Raw genomic sequence first — 20,471 nt, forward strand, 5'->3', positions numbered from 1 at the left:
ATTTTATAAGCGTTTTGATTATTCAAAATTTTGACCCTTTGTGGGGGAGATACCAGAAGAAATGGTCCGATATATCCTATCTTCACAGCAGATGTTGGGTTAATAGAAATAATGGGATGTGCGAAATATAAAGAGAATCGGATGCTTATTTCGGATTTTTATAATCGTTTTGTTTATTCAGAACTTTGACCCTTTGTGGGGGAGGTACCAGAAGAAATGGCCCGATCTCCACCATCTTTGTAAGAGATCTTGTGTTGATGAAAATATAAAGATGTGCCAAATCTGAATCGAATCGGATGTTAATTTCGCATTTTATGAGCTTCGTGGATATTCAAAATTTTGACCCTTTGTGGGGGAGGTACCAGAAGGAGTGGACCGATATATTCCATCTTCACACCAGACCTTGGGTTAATAAAAATATTGAGATGTGTGTGATTTGAAGACAATCGGACTCTTACATCACATTTTATGAGAGTTATAATTATTCAAAATTTAGACCCTTTGTGGGGGAGGTACTTGATGCAGTGGACCGATATTGCCCATTTACGCCCCCGACGGACGGACATCGCTAGATCGACTCCAAATGTCCTGAAACGGATTTGCTCCAAAGAGACCTAGGCTCTAAAATCGTTATTTCGATGAGGCACGTTTTGGCCGCTTCAAATAATATATAGCCTCTCTAGCCATACGGCGGAGGGTATAAAAAATATATTTTTTTTCCAAAAAATCCCTGAAAAGTATTATCCAAATACTCACTTTATCAATTGCACATGTATGTTGGTACACTCGAAAGCCGACTCGCGGGTCATGGACGACTTGGCGCGTACCATTTCATCTTTCTTGACCTTGGTGCGACTAGCCAGACGTGTCAAGCCACCAGTTACTTTCTGAATCTTTGATTGTATCTGATTATGGATTTCCCAGGGGATACGATACGAAGCCTTACGTTCAGCATCGACATAATTAAACCATAATTTCGAGGCCAATTCCATGACCTGTTCACGTGTGGTTTGCAAATCCGGGGCCTTTTGATTGTTCGGTGGCGGCGACAAGCTGACTTTGAAGACCTCTTCTATGGCTGGCTTTTTACACACATACAACTCTTCCCAGACACGGAAGGCGGCACCCACAATTAAATTGCGACCCTTAAGGAGAGAAAAACGAGGTTTAATCTTTTGGAATTCATTTGAGAAAATCCATCCTACCTGCAATTGATTCAAATCCTCATCTTTGGGCTCAATAATATCAGCCTGAGGATTAACATGCCATGTGGTGTTGCGAGCCGTCGAAGGCTCTAATATGATTTTCATATCCGATGTCAATTGCAGCAGACAATAGGTGAGACAACCAATGAATTCCAGCTCATGATTGCCAGCTCCAAAAATCAACAAACGATGGGTGATGATTTTATGTAAAGCCTCCAAGACGCTCATCTGCTCGGTTATGGCCTCCGTGGGCCGTGATAATAAATACAAAATGGTACGATTCAGGGAATGATGTAACTGCTCCAGCGTCAACGATGAGGTTCTCCTCTTAGCTTGGGCAATTAATTTGATAATAAAATCAAAGATATCATGAGGATTGCGGGTCAGACAGCCCTGCCACATTTTATCCACCACTCGAGCGGTGAAATAGAAAACATTTGGCGCCACATGTTGGGTATGACTTTGGAGTAGGGGTACCAAGGACAGGGCGGCCTGTTCTCCCACCAAAATGTCTGCCGCCAGCAGATGATCCATTAAAGCTGTAATGATTTCCGTTTGGTATTCAACCTGTAAATTCATTTCCGAATTCTCCGGCGAGGCATCCAATACCAAATCTATGACGGGTGTTGTCTTGCCATGCATATTTAAGCTCAACGAGTCCACCACAATGACCCTCAGGAAGTCGATGATACATTTCCTTACCGGATGATTGGTAAGCTTGACTAGATTGGCTGGATTATGCGCTGCAGCATTGAGACTTAACATAAAACCACCCGTCTCCTCGGTGGGTGAACTGTTGCCACTGTTCGGCTCAGATTCCACATTTTCATCTTTACTGCTATTGGGAAACAAAACGGCCACCAAGGAGGATATGACATCTCCAGACATCATGACTGGCATAAAATCGGTTAGATTTTGATAGAGACTGAAGAGTAGCTGTATGATTGTCTCAGGGTGGCTATTGAGCCAGGGAGCCATTTCACCACCATGGACAATTGCCCTAACCATGCCCAAGAGTACACACACTCCTTCGGGACAGATGTTCATTTTGGGTACATTTGTATTGGCCGATACAGGGGCACCCCAGAGGAATGACCAGACTCGGTCCAGATCGAATTTGGTGTGTTCTGTGGCCAAAAGTTTTACAGGTTGGCCCATTATCAGAGCGGTAATGAGGAAATACAGTTCGGGAACGTCCAAATGGTACTGCATCAGCCATTCCAGGGTTTGGAAACCTAAAAAAGAAAACACGTTATTAGAATCCCTTAAGGGAAGGAGGAAATTTAAAACAAGGCAAAGCTCCATAGGAGGAGCTACATACAGCCTGGCTGAATAGGATGTCCTTTAGGAAAACTCCCATTCAGCATGGCTGAATAGGTTTTCCATTCTGAAAACTCCCATTCAGCCTGGCTGAATAGGTTTTCCATTGGGAAAACTCCCATTCAGGCTGGCTGAATAGGTTTTCCATTGGGAAAACTCCCATTCAGCCTGGCTGAATAGGATTTTTTAAAGAATATTTTTTCAAGGACCCAAAGACCAAGAAACGTGGATTTTTTAAAGAATATTTTATCAAGGACCAAAAGACCAAGGACCATCAGTTGAAGTTACGTGGATTTTTTAAAGAATATTTTATCAAGGACCAAAAGACCAAGGACCATCAGTTGAAGTTACGTGGATTTTTTAAAGAAATTTTTTAAGGACCATCAGTTGAAGATACGTTGATTTTTTAAAGAATATTTTTTCAAGGACCATCAGTTGAAGATACGTGGATTTTTTAAAGAAAATTTTTTCAAGGACCATCAGTTGAAGATTCGTGGATTTTTTAAAGAAAATTTTTTCAAGGACCATCAGTTGAAGTTACGTGGATTTTTTAAAGAATATTTTTTTCAAGGACCATCAGTTGAGGATACGTGGATTTTTTAAAAAATATTTTTTCAAGGACCATCAGTTGAAGATACGTGGATTTTTTAAAGAATATTTTTTCAAGGACCATCAGTTGAAGATACTTGGATTTTTTAATGAATATTTTTTCAAGGACCATCAGTTGAAGATACGTGGATTTTTTAAAGAATATTTTTTCAAGGACCATCAGTTGAAGATACGTGGATTTTTTAAAGAATATTTTTTCAAGGACCATCAGTTGAAGATGCGTGGATTTTTTAAAGAAATTTTTTTCAAGGACCATCAGTTGAAGATACTTGGATTTTTTAATGAATATTTTTTCAACGACCAAAAGACCAAGAAACGTGGATTTTTTAAAGAATATTTTTTCAACGACCAAAAGACCAAGAAACGTGGATTTTTTAAAGAATATTTTTTCAACGACCAAAAGACCAAGAAACGTGGATTTTTTAAAGAATATTTTTTCAACGACCAAAAGACCAAGAAACGTGGATTTTTTAAAGAATATTTTTTCAACGACCAAAAGACCAAGAAACGTGGATTTTTTAAAGAATATTTTTTCAACGACCAAAAGACCAAGAAACGTGGATTTTTTAAAGAATATTTTTTCAACGACCAAAAGACCAAGAAACGTGGATTTTTTAAAGAATATTTTTTCAACGACCAAAAGACCAAGAAACGTGGATTTTTTAAAGAATATTTTTTCAACGACCAAAAGACCAAGAAACGTGGATTTTTTAAAGAATATTTTTTCAACGACCAAAAGACCAAGAAACGTGGATTTTTTAAAGAATATTTTTTCAACGACCAAAAGACCAAGAAACGTGGATTTTTTAAAGAATATTTTTTCAACGACCAAAAGACCAAGAAACGTGGATTTTTTAAAGAATATTTTTTCAACGACCAAAAGACCAAGAAACGTGGATTTTTTAAAGAATATTTTTTCAACGACCAAAATACCAAGAAACGTGGATTTTTTAAAGAATATTTTTTCAACGACCAAAATACCAAGAAACGTGGATTTTTTAAAGAATATTTTTTCAACGACCAAAAGACCAAGGACCATCAGTTGAAGTTACGTGGATTTTTTAAAGAAATTTTTTTAAGGACCATCAGTTGAAGATACGTTGATTTTTTAAAGAATATTTTTTCAAGGACCATCAGTTGAAGATACGTGGATTTTTTAAAGAAATTTTTTTCAAGGACCATCAGTTGATGATACGTGGATTTTTTAAAGAAAATTTTTTCAAGGACCATCAGTTGAAGATGCGTGGATTTTTTAAAGAAAATTTTTTCAAGGACCATCAGTTGAAGATACGTGGATTTTTTAAAGAATATTTTTTTCAAGGACCATCAGTTGAAGATACGTTGATTTTTTAAAGAATATTTTTTCAAGGACCATCAGTTGAAGATACGTGGATTTTTTAAAGAATATTTTTTCAAGGACCATCAGTTGAAGATACTTGGATTTTTTAATGAATATTTTTTTCAAGGACCATCAGTTGAAGATACTTGGATTTTTTAAAGAATATTTTTTCAAGGACCATCAGTTGAAGATACGTGGATTTTTTAAAGAAATTTTTTTCAAGGACCATCAGTTGATGATACGTGGATTTTTTAAAGAAAATTTTTTCAAGGACCATCAGTTGAAGATGCGTGGATTTTTTAAAGAAAATTTTTTCAAGGACCATCAGTTGAAGATACGTGGATTTTTTAAAGAATATTTTTTTCAAGGACCATCAGTTGAAGATACGTTGATTTTTTAAAGAATATTTTTTCAAGGACCATCAGTTGAAGATACTTGGATTTTTTAAAGAATATTTTTTCAAGGACCATCAGTTGAAGACACTTGGATTTTTTAATGAATATTTTTTTCAAGGACCATCAGTTGAAGATGCGTGGATTTTTTAAAGAAATTTTTTTCAAGGACCATCAGTTGAAGATACTTGGATTTTTTAAAGAATATTTTTTCAAGGACCATCAGTTGAAGATACTTGGATTTTTTAATGAATATTTTTTTCAAGGACCATCAGTTGAAGATACGTGGATTTTTTAAAGAATATTTTTTCAAGGACCATCAGTTGAAGATACTTGGATTTTTTAATGAATATTTTTTTCAAGGACCATCAGTTGAAGATACTTGGATTTTTTAAAGAATATTTTTTCAAGGACCATCAGTTGAAGATACTTGGATTTTTTAATGAATATTTTTTTCAAGGACCATCAGTTGAAGATACGTGGATTTTTTAAAGAATATTTTTTCAAGGACCATCAGTTGAAGATACGTGGATTTTTTAAAGAATATTTTTTTCAAGGACCATCAGTTGAAGATACGTGGATTGTTTAAAGAATATTTTTTCAAGGACCATCAGTTGAAGATAAGTGGATTTTTTAAAGAAATTTTTTTCAAGGACCATCAGTTGAAGATGCGTGGATTTTTTAAAGAAATTTTTTTCAAGGACCATCAGTTGAAGATACTTGGATTTTTTAAAGAATATTTTTTCAAGGACCATCAGTTGAAGATACGTTGATTTTTTAAAGAAAATTTTTTCAAGGACCATGGCTGAATAGGTTTTCCATTAGGAAATCTCCCATTCAGTCCGGGCTGAATAGGTTTTCCATTAGGAAAACTCCCATTCAGCCCGGGCTGAAAGGAGATTTTTTTAGAAATTTGAAATCCCCACCTGGTATATTCAGTGCCGCCGTCCTCACTTCCCCGGCAATGTGTGTGGGTAAATGCTGCAAGGTATTGGCCGGTGTGGCCACTATGACAGTCCCCGTTCCCGTTGAAGGCCGAGCATTCAGCTGTTGAGCCGCAATTCCCATTGACTTCTTTTGCGACACCATTTCGGTAAAACGCAAATAACCTCCATTGTGTGTCGAATCCCGGAAACGTACCAAAAAACTCTCATTGGCACAGATGACCACCAGTATCCTTACCGCAATTATGACCGTGGTAAAATGGACATTAGGTTGCATAAACAACAGCAACCAATCCATACCCAGGGTCTTGGAGATATCATCACAAATTATGTAATTGACGGTGTTGCGAGCCGTAAACAGCAGCCCATGGAGTAGGGACAGACAACGATTGCGAAGATAGATATTTTGAGCGGTTACATCATTTTCGGCAGTAGCAGCGGAATTGGAAGGATTCGGGGTGGGTTTCATGGTGGGCAATATTAGCGATTTCTCCACCTGATCCGCTTTGGGTAGCTTGGAAGCACAATACTGCCCGAAAAGCAGTAGATCCGTATGCCTTGGCTGGCCACCCAGCAGAGCTTCGACTAAATTAAATAATATCTCTCGCGTGGAATGATCCTGTATGTCCACTATGATGTAGAGCAGCTTGTTGAGTAGCTGCAGCTCTCTCATAATCTTCACATTTTGTTTCTTCTCATTCGACTCCACAGCCAGCTCCAACAGATGTTCCAGCAAAGATCTCAGCAAGCCATTTGGTGCATTATGCCATATATCCAAATCGCAGAGGAGATCCTGAAAGGCTGTAACATTGGGTATGGCCGACATATCCTGGCCACTGTTGACAGTGCCCACCAAGCCAAATGTCAAGTGCAAAATGTGGGAATTCAAGAGATTTTTCTTTTTCTTAAAGAACATGCCCAGGGTTTGGTAGCATCGTTTGCGATCCATTTCACTTTGGGCGGCACGATTGGAGCGTACCACACAGGTCAAGGCTTTGACGCCAGCATACAAAGACTCAACATCCTGGGCCATGGCAATAATGCCCAGCAGCACATTGCAACCTCCGACGGTATCAATCATGGCTGAGACGGGATGGGGGCTGAAGACACGGACGCCCAAATAACCCACAACCACACCACCCAAGGTACGGCCAGCTCCAGCCAAATGACCAGCAGAATTGTGGAGGATCCTGAAAACATAAAAAAGGATGTATATTAAAAAACGTTAAGTTCGGTGCTTGATCCTGCATACTTTATGGGTGTGGCATTCTCATGGGAATTCATGCCCAGTTGCTTGGCTATGGACTTATTGTCGGCTCGACTGTAAACCTTACGAATCTTGACCAAAGTCAGTTGTGACACAGCTTTGGCATTGAGACCCAACAGGACTTTCTCCTCGGCCACAAGGGGACCCAAAGGTTCAACCTTTTTGCCCAACTGGGGAGCTTGCAGCGAGCCCATATAATGGGGACCTAAATTGAAAATTGTCTGAACCGTCTGTTGATTGACCACATCTTCGAGGAGATGACAAACACCCTGCTTCCAACACAAACGTGAGTAGCGACGCCATATGGGTGGGGTGCCAATGTAACCGAACACCGAGGTGGCCACAGGCAAGTTGGCCGAACCAGCTCCTGGGTTCTGCGATATATAATGGAGTTTTTGAGAGTGCAGAGGCTGAAAGAGAAAATTCCAAAATATTAAAAATTCTCTTAGAGAGGGTCTGTCTTCTCTTACCGTTCCATCCAAATACAGAGAGAGGCTTGAGTTTTTCAACACCGCACGATTAAGTACAACCACGAGGTGGTGCCATTGGCCTTCATGTAAGAGATCTGGACACCATATGCGGGCGCTGTTGTCATCCGAGCCCTCTGGCTCCCAATCACCAAGGCCTGGAATGGAATAAGAGAAATAATGTTTAGGAATCGTTTAATCTAAGGTCCCATAAGGGAGTTTTCCTAATGGCAAACCTATTCAGCCCGGGCTGAAGAGGGAGTTTTCCTGACGGCAAACCTATTCAGCCCGGGCTGAAGAGGGAGTTTTCCTAACGGCAAACCTATTCAGCCCGGGCTGAAGAGGGAGTTTTCCTAACGGCAAACCTATTCAGCCCGGGCTGAAGAGGGAGTTTTCCTAACGGCAAACCTATTCAGCCCGGGCTGAAGAGGGAGTTTTCCTAACGGCAAACCTATTCAGCCCGGGCTGAAGAGGGAGTTTTCCTAACGGCAAACCTATTCAGCCCGGGCTGAATGGGAGTTTTCCTAACGGCAAACCTATTCAGCCCGGGCTGAATGGGAGTTTTCCTAACGGCAAACCTATTCAGCCAGGCTGAATGGAAGTTTTCCGAAAGGCAAACCTATTCAGCCCGGGCTGAATGGAAGTTTTCCGAACGGCAAACCTATTCAGCCCGGGCTGAATGGGAGTTTTCCTAACGGCAAACCTATTCAGCCAGGCTAAAGAGGGATTTTTCCAAACGGCAAACCTATTCAGCCCGGGCTTAATAGATTTTATCCCATCGGAAAACCTATTGAGTCCAGGCTGAATAGATGTTCTCCTATCGGAAACCCTATTTAGCCCGGGTTTTCCTATTGTAACCCCCTTTATTCCGACCTGAATCGGCATTTTCCGAATCTATTTTTAATAACTTACTTTTACTTGGAGTCACCAGGGTCTCCTGTGTAGAGACCACAATGGCCTTATCTCTCGCCGACAGCAATATGGAAAGACACACCAAATTCTCTTCTCGCGGATTATGGATGGTACGCACCAATGTCAGCAGCCTTACGCAATGGGGATCCGTTTTAGGATCCGAGAATTTCTCAACACAAAACCATGTGGAAAAGGAGAGACCTGTTTGTGGTGGAAAGATGCGATCTCCGGAACCAATGCCGCCAATGGTATTGGCATCTATGGTCCCACCTGCCGTGGCAGTGGCCTGTGGTGCCAATGAGGGTAGATACAAACAACCAAATCCTTCCGCTGACATATCCATTTCAACAAATGGCGGCAATGTACTGGACCCATGGGCTCGAAAATCTCTCGGGGTGGTCATGGAGACCAGTGTCTTTATGCGAGTCAATGGGACAGGTCCACCCATGGAATAGCATTTATTAAGATCGATATTTTTACACGACAAGGGCTCGCCTAGGCGTAAAAATTCTCTCAGCTCGGTAGGCTGTAGGGCCTGAGCTGCCAATCTCTCCAAAATGTATTGCATGGGGACATGTAGGGGATTGACTTCTTCGGATAGGGCTTTGCGGGCGATTTTCAACAGCTGGCCAGCCAAGCCATAATCGCACATTATCTGTTGGTTGCGTTCACTGCGTACCAGAGATTTGATGATTTCACTGAGATACACCTGCAAGTTGGTGGCCAGAGTGTGTTGCTGGCTGTGGGAGACGCTGGGTAGCAGCTGAATCATACACAACACCACACCGGGATGGACAATGCGAGGTTCCGGTGTTGGCTGTGAGAGATTCAGTTGATTGGGATGGGCTGGAGGTAAAGCTAATTCTTTGGTTGGTGAACGATTCAGTTGATCATTGAAGAGTGTGATGATGTTATTCAAATTCGGAGATTCAAAATTATCCAAGGCAATACTGTACAGCAGGCGATAGACCACACAAACATAGGAGAGGGAACGGGGTATGGAGTCATTGAATCTGAAAGGAAAAAGCGAAAGGATAAGTAAAAGTCCTTGGAAATTGGAAAAGAAAAAGGTCTCACCGATAATTCAAAATGTCTCCCGAAAAGACCTCGTGATAATACTTTTGAGTGGTGGTGTCCGATTTAAATATTCCCTTGAATTCGGGCAGCTCTGTTTCATTGCCAAAACATCCCAACAGCCGTAGAGTATCACAGAGTGAGGCGGTACAAATTTCCTGATGGAAAAACTTTGCATTGGCCGGCTCGAAACGCATTGCTGTGGCCAAGGTTTGGCAAACCATTTGTAGCAGTAGAACCAAGTCATCTTGGGGTATTAGTTGGGCCTCTGGATCTTCCGACTCCAGGTGGTCCTCATCACATAACTTCCCATCCAACGATACAAAGACACTGGTCAAATAGACAAAACCGCCCACCTTGCGGAATACAGTCCTTGTGCGATGTGAATCCTTTAGGCAACCCAGGAGCATATTGAGGATTTGTATTTTAAATTCCACCTGATAGGGTGGTACTGCATGCATGACGGACAATATGAAAAGCATATCATCATCTCCCCCAGCCGAGAGTATCAGCTCCCGAATTATGCCCAAAGATTGGGGTCGGCAATGTTTGAATTTCACCAAATCATGGATGCATTTGGCTCCACCACTCTCGCGGAATACATTGGCATTGTTGTTGTTTCCACTTAGCAGTATGGTCAGGGCTTCCAGCACATGTTTGCCCATGCTGTCGGCAAGGTCTTCCGACTCCCCCTCCTCCGCCGCCACAACAGCATTTTCATCATCTTTGGTTATTGTACGAACATGATCGGCATAACGATTGAGGCAGGTTACAAACACCTCCAAAATGCCCACCTCCCGATAGACATCCTTAAAGACATTATTATGCCGCAGAATATTCAGCAACGTTTTGAGGCATAAAATACTACAGCTGGTCGAGTGATTGTTTTTCAACAGCAACGACAGGGAAATCAATTCCTTGCAGGGCACAAAATTCAATTGGAAAACAATGAACTCCAATAGGTCGAAAAATTTCTCCTGTATCTGGGAGCCTTTCAGGTGTATCCTCTCCGTAAATTGACTGAGGGTATTTTCCGATTCCAATATAAAATAATTGGCATTTTCCGAATGATAAACCCTGGAGATGGCATCCAAAATTGTGCAGCAAAGCCCCGAGGATGTGGCCCTCAGGAATACGGTTTGCAAAACCTGAAAGGCATAGATGTTGCGAACACAGGTCTCCCGTGACGTGGCCTGAGGCATTTGGAAATTTTGCATTTTGAAAAGGGCATTGATTTGGGCCTGTGGTGGCCTCAGCTCATTGTAGCCACACATGCAGAGCGATGAGATCATGAGGACGAGGTTGCGTATGGCAGCCTGTACCTCAACAGAATGGGTGCGAGTGGTGTCGAATCTGAAAGGAAGAGAAGAGAGAGAGGAAGAGATTTAATATTTGAGTCGAAGTACCGGAGGATACCACATTCAGCCAGGCCTAAGGGAAGATTTTCCAATGAAGTCTTTATTCAGCCGGGCTGAATAGGAGATTTCCCCTTTGGAAACTCTATTCGGTCTGGACTGAATGGGAGTTTTCCTAATGGAAACTCTATTCAGCCTGGACTGAAAGGGAGTTCTCCCAAAGGAAACTCTATTTAGCCTGGGCTGAATGGGAGTTTACCCAATGGCCTGGGCTGAATGGGAGATTTCCAAATGGAAACCCTATTCAGCCAAGGCTGAAGAGAAGTTTCCCTGCCGGAAACCCTATTCAGCCAAGGCTGAAGGGAAGTTTCCCTGATGGAAACCCTATTCATCCAAGGCTGAAGAGAAGTTTCCCTGCCGAAACCCTATTCCGCCAAGGCTGAAGGGGAGTTTCCCCCGACGGAAACTGTATCCAGCCAGGCTGAAGGGGAGTTTCCCCCGACGGAAACTCTATTCAGCCAGGCTGAAGGGGAGTTTCCCCCGACGGAAACTCTATTCAGCCAGGCTGAAGGGGAGTTTCCCCCGACGGAAACTCTATTCAGCCAGGCTGAAGGGGAGTTTCCCCCGACGGAAACTCTATTCAGCCAGGCTGAAGGGGAGTTTCCCCCGACGGAAACTCTATTCAGCCAGGCTGAAGGGGAGTTTCCCCCGACGGAAACTCTATTCAGCCAGGCTGTAGGGGAGTTTTTCCAAAGGAAACTCTATTCAGCCTGGGCTGAATTGGAGATTTCCCAATGGAAACTCTATTTAGCCAAGGCTGAAGAGAAGTCTCCCTGACGGAAACCCTATTCAGCCAAGGCTGAAGAGAAGTTTCCCTGACGGAAACCCTATTCAGCCAAGGCTAAAGCGAAGTTTCCCTGACGGAAACCCTATTCAGCCAAGGCTGAAGAGAAGTTTCCCTGACGGAAACCCTATTCAGCCAAGGCTGAAGAGAAGTTTCCCTGACGGAAACCCTATTCAGCCAAGGCTGAAGAGAAGTTCCCCTGACGGAAAACCCTATTCAGCCTGGGCTGAATGGAAGATTTCTCCCAGGGAAACCCTATTCAGCCAAGGCTGAAGATAAGTTTCCCTGACTGAAATCCTATTCAACCTGGACTGAAAAAAGGTTTCCCTGACGGAAACCCTGTTCAGCCTGGGCTAAATCTGTTGATTACTTACTTGAGCAAAAAATCGGTCAGGAAGGTATATCCCTGTGAGGCCTTAAAATCATCCATGAGTATCTGGGATACTTGACTAGAATCTTTGAGGAAACAAAAGACGGTAACGAACATTTCAACTATCTCCAAGGGATTGCCGAATGTCAGGCGTCTCATATTGTCCACACACAAGGCCATGCAGCCTTTGGCTATAAGAAAAATACAAAAACAACAACAAATTATTAATCTTCCTCAAGCGTACTTCCTTAACGGTGGAGGACTTACAATGTATGTAGCTCACAACGGCATCGGTCAGACCATGCCGTGAGATGGTGGTTAGGATTTCGGCAGCATTTTTACGCCACACAATATTGTGAGTGGGACAGGGTGAGGTAATGGCGGAAAACAGTAATGTCAAATCATCCATACGAGCCAGCTCCTCTGCTGGGTAGGGATATGAGCATAGTTTCACCAGCAGCTGCACAAAGACCTTTTGCAGTAGAGTGCGTCGTTCGAAGGCATTGAAGTCGCTGGGCGTCTCGCAGGGAGGGTCATCTTCCACAGCGGGCAAATCGAAAAAGAGATATAAACACTTCACCAATGTAGAGGGCACTGCGGCAGCTGTCATGACCTGGAAAAGAGAAATGGTAAAAATAGAAATTATTTGAAAATTAAAAAATATTTTAAAATATTCCGCAAAATGCAGCAAGTCTGGTTCCTCTTCAAATTCATGGAATTCGCTTTGTCCTGTCTTTGTTTGGCCATACATTTCATGGGCTTGGATGATGTGGAACCCATACCCCATGCCGTGATTTATTGTGGCACCTATTTCGGTTTCACTCTCCTCACGGCATTTGGTAGTGTCGGCATTCTGCTTGGACGCCCGGCCAAGCCCCTAATGGAGGCCATTATCAGTGGCACAGGTGCGTTAATGTTTATTCTGGCCTCCCTCCTGACCATGTATCATGCCGAAAGAGATTTCCATTTGATGTATTTGTCGGATTTTGAGGAGCCCCTCCATGGCTTTTTTGGGCATTGCAAACACCAGAGCATTGCCTCCCTGGCCACGGGTTTACTGTTGCTTTTGCATTGTGTTTTGGCAGTGGATATTTGTTGGATACGTCAGCCGACCATGTCGATATTTGAGGATGAGAATGAAGCCGCTTTACAGCCTTTGAGGTTATATTTTGTCAGTGAAAGTGTGGAGGGGTATTTGCAGCAATTTCAATGGTTCCGGGGGTATTTGTTGCATGATGGCAAGGGAGGAGAACAGAAGGAAGTTCAAAGGACTTCAAAGACCCACAGAGGCCAGAAACATCATAAGCGAGAAAGGGTAATTCCGGTGAATCCCAATGAAAATATCGAAGGAACCTCATCGCTTTCGACCACATCTTTGAATACCTCACAACTCTATGATAAATCCGAAATTGTGTGACCCAAATAATCTTCTATATTTTGAATAAATCTTTCAGATTAAATTTAGAAAATCTGGTTGAAATCTTGGAAATCTTCATTTCAGCCTGGCTGAAGGGTGAGGATTTCTATAGGAAATCTCCATTTCAGCCTGGCTGAAGGGGGATTTCTATAGGAAATCTCCATTTCAGCCTGGCTGAAGGGGGATTTCTATAGGAAATCTCCATTTCAGCCTGGCTGAAGGGGGATTTCTATAGGAAATCTCCATTTCAGCCTGGCTGAAGGGGGATTTCTATAGGAAATCTCCATTTCAGCCTGGCTGAAGGGGGATTTCTATAGGAAATCTGCAATTCAGCCTGGCTGAAGGGGGATTTCTATAGGAAATCTGCAATTCAGCCTGGCTGAAGGGGGATTTCTATAGGAAATCTGCAAATCAGCCTGGCTGAAGGGGGATTTCTATAGGAAATCTGCAATTCAGCCTGGCTGAAGTGGGATTTCTATAGGAAATCTGCAATTCAGCCTGGCTGAAGGGGGATTTCTATAGGAAATCTGCAATTCAGCCTGGCTGAAGGGGGATTTCTATAGGAAATCTGCAATTCAGCCTGGCTGAAGGGGGATTTCTATAGGAAATCTGCAATTCAGCCTGGCTGAAGGGGGATTTCTATAGGAAATCTGCAATTCAGCCTGGCTGAAGGGGGATTTCTATAGGAAATCTGCAATTCAGCCTGGCTGAAGGGGGATTTCTATAGGAAATCTGCAATTCAGCCTGGCTGAAGGGGGATTTCTATAGGAAATCTGCAATTCAGCCTGGCTGAAGGGGGATTTCTATAGGAAATCTGCAATTCAGCCTGGCTGAAGGGGGATTTCTATAGGAAATCTGCAATTCAGCCTGGCTGAAGGGGGATTTCTATAGGAAATCTGCAATTCAGCCTGGCTGAAGGGGGATTTCTATAGGAAATCTTCATTTCAGCCTGGCTGAAGGGAGATTTCTATAGGAAATCTTCATTTCAGCCTGGCTGAAGGGAGATTTCTATAGGAAATCTTCATTTCAGCCTGGCTGAAGGGAGATTTCTATAGGAAATCTTCATTTCAGCCTGGCTGAAGGGAGATTTCTATAGGAAATCTTCATTTCAGCCTGGCTGAAGGGAGATTTCTATAGGAAATCTTCATTTCAGCCTGGCTGAAGGGAGATTTCTATAGGAAATCTTCATTTCAGCCTGGCTGAAGGGAGATTTCTATAGGAAATCTTCATTTCAGCCTGGCTGAAGGGAGATTTCTATAGGAAATCTTCATTTCAGCCTGGCTGAAGGGAGATTTCTATAGGAAATCTTCATTTCAGCCTGGCTGAAGGGAGATTTCTATAGGAAATCTTCATTTCAGCCTGGCTGAAGGGAGATTTCTATAGGAAATCTTCATTTCAGCCTGGCTGAAGGGAGATTTCTATAGGAAATCTTCATTTCAGCCTGGCTGAAGGGAGATTTCTATAGGAAATCTTCATTTCAGCCTGGCTGAAGGGAGATTTCTATAGGAAATCTTCATTTCAGCCTGGCTGAAGGGAGATTTCTATAGGAAATCTGCAATTCAGCCTGGCTGAAGGGAGATTTCTATAGGAAATCTGCAATTTCAGCCTGGCTGAAGGGAGATTTCTATAGGAAATCTTCATTTCAGCCTGGCTGAAGGGAGATTTCTATAGGAAATCTTCATTTCAGCCTGGCTGAAGGGAGATTTCTATAGGAAATCTTCATTTCAGCCTGGCTGAAGGGAGATTTCTATAGGAAATCTTCATTTCAGCCTGGCTGAAGGGAGATTTCTATAGGAAATCTTCATTTCAGCCTGGCTGAAGGGAGATTTCTATAGGAAATCTTCATTTCAGCCTGGCTGAAGGGAGATTTCTATAGGAAATCTTCATTTCAGCCTGGCTGAAGGGAGATTTCTATAGGAAATCTTCATTTCAGCCTGGCTGAAGGGAGATTTCTATAGGAAATCTTCATTTCAGCCTGGCTGAAGGGAGATTTCTATAGGAAATCTTCATTTCAGCCTGGCTGAAGGGAGATTTCTATAGGAAATCTTCATTTCAGCCTGGCTGAAGGGAGATTTCTATAGGAAATCTTCATTTCAGCCTGGCTGAAGGGAGATTTCTATAGGAAATCTTCATTTCAGCCTGGCTGAAGGGAGATTTCTATAGGAAATCTTCATTTCAGCCTGGCTGAAGGGAGATTTCTATAGGAAATCTTCATTTCAGCCTGGCTGAAGGGAGATTTCTATAGGAAATCTTCATTTCAGCCTGGCTGAAGGGAGATTTCTATAGGAAATCTTCATTTCAGCCTGGCTGAAGGGAGATTTCTATAGGAAATCTTCATTTCAGCCTGGCTGAAGGGAGATTTCTATAGGAAATCTTCATTTCAGCCTGGCTGAAGGGAGATTTCTATAGGAAATCTTCATTTCAGCCTGGCTGAAGGGAGATTTCTATAGGAAATCTTCATTTCAGCCTGGCTGAAGGGAGATTTCTATAGGAAATCTTCATTTCAGCCTGGCTGAAGGGAGATTTCTATAGGAAATCTTCATTTCAGCCTGGCTGAAGGGAGATTTCTATAGGAAATCTTCATTTCAGCCTGGCTGAAGGGAGATTTCTATAGGAAATCTTCATTTCAGCCTGGCTGAAGGGAGATTTCTATAGGAAATCTTCATTTCAGCCTGGCTGAAGGGAGATTTCTATAGGAAATCTTCATTTCAGCCTGGCTGAAGGGAGATTTCTATAGGAAATCTTCATTTCAGCCTGGCTGAAGGGAGATTTCTATAGGAAATCTTCATTTCAGCCTGGCTGAAGGGAGATTTCTATAGGAAATCTTCATTTCAGCCTGGCTGAAGGGAGATTTCTATAGGAAATCTTCATTTCAGCCTGGCTGAAGGGAGATTTCTATAGGAAATCTTCATTTCAGCCTGGCTGAAGGGAGATTTCTATAGGAAATCTTCATTTCAGCCTGGCTGAAGGGAGATTTCTATAGGAAATCTTCATTTCAGCCTGGCTGAAGGGAGATTTCTATAGGAAATCTTCATTTCAGCCTGGCTGAAGGAGGATTTCTATAGGAAATCTGCAATTCAGCCTGGCTGAAGGGTGAGGATTTCTATAGGAAATCTGCAATTCAGCCTGGCTGAAGGGTGAGGATTTCTATAGGAAATCTGCAATTCAGCCTAGCTGAAGGGTGAGGATTTCTATAGGAAATCTGCAATTCAGCCTGGCTGAAGGGTGAGGATTTCTATAGGAAATCTGCAATTCAGCCTAACTGAAGGGTGAGGATTTCTAGAGGAAATCTGCAATTCAGCCTGGCTGAAGGGTGAGGATTTCCATAGGAAATCTTCATTTCAGCCTGGCTGAAGGGTGAGGATTTCCATAGGAAATCTTCATTTCAGCCTGGCTGAAGGGTGAGGATTTCCATAGGAAATCTTCATTTCAGCCTGGCTGAAGGGTGAGGATTTCCATAGGAAATCTTCATTTCAGCCTGGCTGAAGGGTGAGGATTTCCATAGGAAATCTTCATTTCAGCCTGGCAGAAGGGTGAGGATTTCCATAGGAAATCTTCATTTCAGCCTGGCTGAAGGGTGAGGATTTCCATAGGAAATCTTCATTTCAGCCTGGCTGAAGGGTGAGGATTTCCATAGGAAATCTTCATTTCAGCCTGGCTGAAGGGTGAGGATTTCCATAGGAAATCTTCATTTCAGCCTGGCTGAAGGGTGAGGATTTCCATAGGAAATCTTCATTTCAGCCTGGCTGAAGGGTGAGGATTTCCATAGGAAATCTTCATTTCAGCCTGGCTGAAGGGTGAGGATTTCCATAGGAAATCTTCATTTTAGCCTGGCTGAAGGGGGATTTCTATAGGAAATCTTCATTTCAGCCTGGCTGAAGGGGGATTTCTATAGGAAATCTTCATTTCAGCCTGGCTGAAGGGGGATTTCTATAGGAAATCTTCATTTCAGCCTGGCTGAAGGGGGATTTCTATAGGAAATCTTCATTTCAGCCTGGCTGAAGGGGGATTTCTATAGGAAATCTTCATTTCAGCCTGGCTGAAGGGGGATTTCTATAGGAAATCTTCATTTCAGCCTGGCTGAAGGGGGATATCTATAGGAAATCTTCATTTCAGCCTGGCTGAAGGGGGATTTCTATAGGAAATTATAAATTTATAATTTCCTTTTTAATTTTCCTGCCATTTCTAGTTTTCCATACCTGTATCAAGGACACATCTCCGTTCGCCAACAAATTCAAGGTTGACAGCAACATCCAACCGCTGCTGGTCTCTTCGGTTGTTTCTATTTCTAGAAACTTAACAATGGCTATTGAGGCAGCCTCTGTGCTTTGATTTGAGGCCCGTTTACGTATCTCGGCGACCATTAGACGAGAAACTTGCTGACAGAAGGCCACAACATCCCAGAACTTTTCGCTCATATCGGAGGCAGGACAAGCACTGAAAACCTGTTATGGAGAAAAAAAAAACAAAAACAATTGTGTGGTCATTCATTTCCGTTAGGATTGTAAGGGAAAAGGGGGAAGTGGGGTGCCTACCTTACAAAACAGTGGCAACATTTGATAGAGTTTCATGTCCCTTTCTTGTTCGCTCAACGGCTCCTTGGGATGGGTGTACTCATTGAATAGTTTCTTCAGAGTATGTAAGCTCATTTGGACACGGGCATCCAGCATGCCATCCTCACTAGCTGCCGTGGTTAGGGTGGAACCCCCATTTGCGGTCGAGGAACCTGTGGAGCCACTGCCGCTGCTGTTGCCGGCACTACCATTACCAGCTGGAGCACTGCCGGCGCCACGCAATTTACGCATCACATTCATCCTGAAGGATGAGAAGAGCTTTTAAAGCTCTTCTTCAATGTCACTGCCCCCTCCCTTGGCCTGGTGATTTGTTTCTTCTTCTTTGCTTTTTGGTGTTGTTAATAGTTTATGTGGTGTCTGGGGGTATCCTCCTCCGCCTCCTCCTGCACCCTCTAGTCACAAGTGATGACTTAACGATTTTCTGATGATGTTGGATTGTAAAAATATCTGGAAGGCAAGAGAAAAAAAAAATAATGAAATTTTCGAATGATTTAAGAGGGATTCTGATGAGAAAAATGTAAGGGAATGATGACGACGACAAAGGAGATGAAGAAGTCAAGCAGCTTAAAGGTCGTTGAATTTTTTTTTTATTTGATGGAATTGAGTATTTCCTATGGAAATCTTCATTCCATCAGGTTAAGGCTTTAAATTCAATTTAAAATTTTAATATAGATGGCGCTTCTACCCATTTCCGTATTCTTCTAAGAAAAAAAATGACAAAAACCCCGAAGATACCTTTTAAAGCAAGTAAATTTTCTAAAACCTAGCTACAATTGCTTAGCCTGGATATTGTTAAAAAATCCGCTGCTCCGTCTGGTTAAGGATTAAAAGTTAAATTCAAAAATAGATGGCGTTTCTACCAATTCCCGTACTCTTCTAAGAAACAATGCACAAAAATCCCAAAGATTCCTTTTTGAGGCACGCAAATTGTCTAAAAACCTAGCTACAATTGCTTCGCCTGGATATTGTTAAAAAATCCGCTGCTCCGTCTAGTTAAGACTTTAAACTTAAATTCAAATATAGATGGCGTTTCAACGAATTTCCATATTCTTCTAAAAAAATTGACAAAAATCCCGAAGATTCTTTTTAAGGCAAGCAAATAGTCTAAAAACCCAGCTTCAATTGATTCGCTGGATATTGTTAAAAAATCCGCTGCTCCGTCTGGTTAAGGCTTTAAATTTAAACTCAAATATAGATGGCGTTTCAACATATTTCCATATTCTTCTAAGAAACAATGCACAAAAGTCCCGAAGATCCCTTTTTAAGGCAAACAAATTTTCTAAAACATCCCCCAGATATTGTCAAAAATTCCGCTCCTATCAAAGGTCAATCCTAAAATTTAAGTATAGATGGTATTTTTTTACTATTTTTCCCATTCGTCTAGAAAAAATGTACAAAAGCCCCGGAGCTAGCCCTTTTTGTATTCATATGTTCCAATTTTCGTATTCTCAAAACCAAGCTCAAAACAAATGTCCGAAAATGTTAACATTATTAAATAGATCCAAGTGTTTAGTTTTTAAATTGAAATATAGATGGTGTTCTTACTTAGCCTCGTAATTTTCTAAATAAATAATTTACCAAAATCCCGCAGCTCTTTCATACCAAAATTATACCCATACCAAGATCTTAAATTACGTCCATCTGGCCTTATATGCTCGTAGATGGCTTACATCGTACAGCAGAGTTGAATATTAAATTCATCACTTTATATTAAAGTACAGATGGCGCTTTTGGATTTGAGGCCCGTTTACGTATCTCGGCGACCATTAGACGAGAAACTTGCTGACAGAAGGCCACAACATCCACCATAGTATGGAGGGTATATTAAGTTTGTGATTCCATTTGTAATACCTCGAAATATACATTTTAGATCCCACAAAGTATACATATTCTTCATCAGCATAAAATTCTATGTCGATTTAGCGATGTCCGTCTGTCTGTGAGAATCCCTCTAGATGCCGAACGAAGTGAAGTAGGTTAATAAAATTTTACTCGAATCTACATTATATCCGCAGCACTTTTGGTATTGAAAATGGACCATGTAGGTTCACGCCTTCGTATAGCCCCCATATATTAGTACCTCCCTATTTTCGGTATTTTGATGATTTTAGCGACATTATTCACCGAAATTGATTCAAATGTTGGCATTTGAAATTCGTAACGGATACTTCAGCCGAAGACAGAAAATTGTCTGTGCAGGTCCACGTTTTGGTATAGCCCCCATATAACGGTATCTCCCGATATTCGGTATTTTGATGATTTTAGCGACATTATTCACCGGAATTGTTTCAAATTCGGTATTTAAAGTTCGTAATAGATACTACAGCCTATGGCAGAAAATCGTCTGTGCAGGTCCACGTCTTCGTATAAATCTTCAGTTAA

The 20,471-nt window shown here is 42.0% G+C and overlaps 2 protein-coding genes across 3 annotated transcripts in view; one reads left to right on the forward strand and one right to left on the reverse strand.

Moving 5' to 3' along the window:
• Positions 1-20,471, reverse strand: part of LOC101890798 (WD repeat and FYVE domain-containing protein 3) — a 90,941-nt gene that overhangs the window by 16,414 nt on the left and 54,056 nt on the right. For both annotated transcript variants that reach the window (XM_059129913.1, XM_059129912.1), the window contains exons 2-12: positions 18,051-18,536; positions 17,715-17,960; positions 12,366-12,711; positions 12,103-12,289; positions 9,533-10,882; positions 8,456-9,468; positions 7,547-7,701; positions 7,062-7,486; positions 5,792-6,999; positions 1,206-2,440; positions 757-1,145 (exon numbers count right to left, since the gene is read on the reverse strand). In XM_059129913.1, the coding sequence (XP_058985896.1) occupies positions 757-1,145; positions 1,206-2,440; positions 5,792-6,999; positions 7,062-7,486; positions 7,547-7,701; positions 8,456-9,468; positions 9,533-10,882; positions 12,103-12,289; positions 12,366-12,711; positions 17,715-17,960; positions 18,051-18,329 (6,833 nt within the window). In that variant the 5' untranslated portion in view covers positions 18,330-18,536. The remainder of the gene's footprint in view (positions 1-756; positions 1,146-1,205; positions 2,441-5,791; positions 7,000-7,061; positions 7,487-7,546; positions 7,702-8,455; positions 9,469-9,532; positions 10,883-12,102; positions 12,290-12,365; positions 12,712-17,714; positions 17,961-18,050; positions 18,537-20,471) is intronic.
• Positions 12,701-13,558, forward strand: LOC109614198 (uncharacterized). Its single transcript, XM_020039545.1, has 2 exons — positions 12,701-12,727; positions 12,787-13,558. Exons 1-2 carry the CDS (start codon positions 12,707-12,709, stop codon positions 13,513-13,515), a joined length of 750 nt encoding a protein of 249 aa, XP_019895104.1. The 5' UTR covers positions 12,701-12,706; the 3' UTR covers positions 13,516-13,558.

The sequence above is a fragment of the Musca domestica genome, unplaced genomic scaffold, assembly GCF_030504385.1.
Source record: "Musca domestica strain aabys unplaced genomic scaffold, Musca_domestica.polishedcontigs.V.1.1 7, whole genome shotgun sequence".
NCBI lineage: Eukaryota > Metazoa > Arthropoda > Insecta > Diptera > Muscidae > Musca > Musca domestica.

Bases quoted from the DNA above. Each gene is read 5' to 3' on its own strand.
- LOC109614198 (XM_020039545.1), top strand. From the start codon at position 12,707: ATGACCTGGAAAAGAGAAATG. The intron at 12,728-12,786 runs GTAAAAATAGAA...CGCAAAATGCAG, and splicing joins TGACCTGGAAAAGAGAAATG to CAAGTCTGGTTCCTCTTCAA.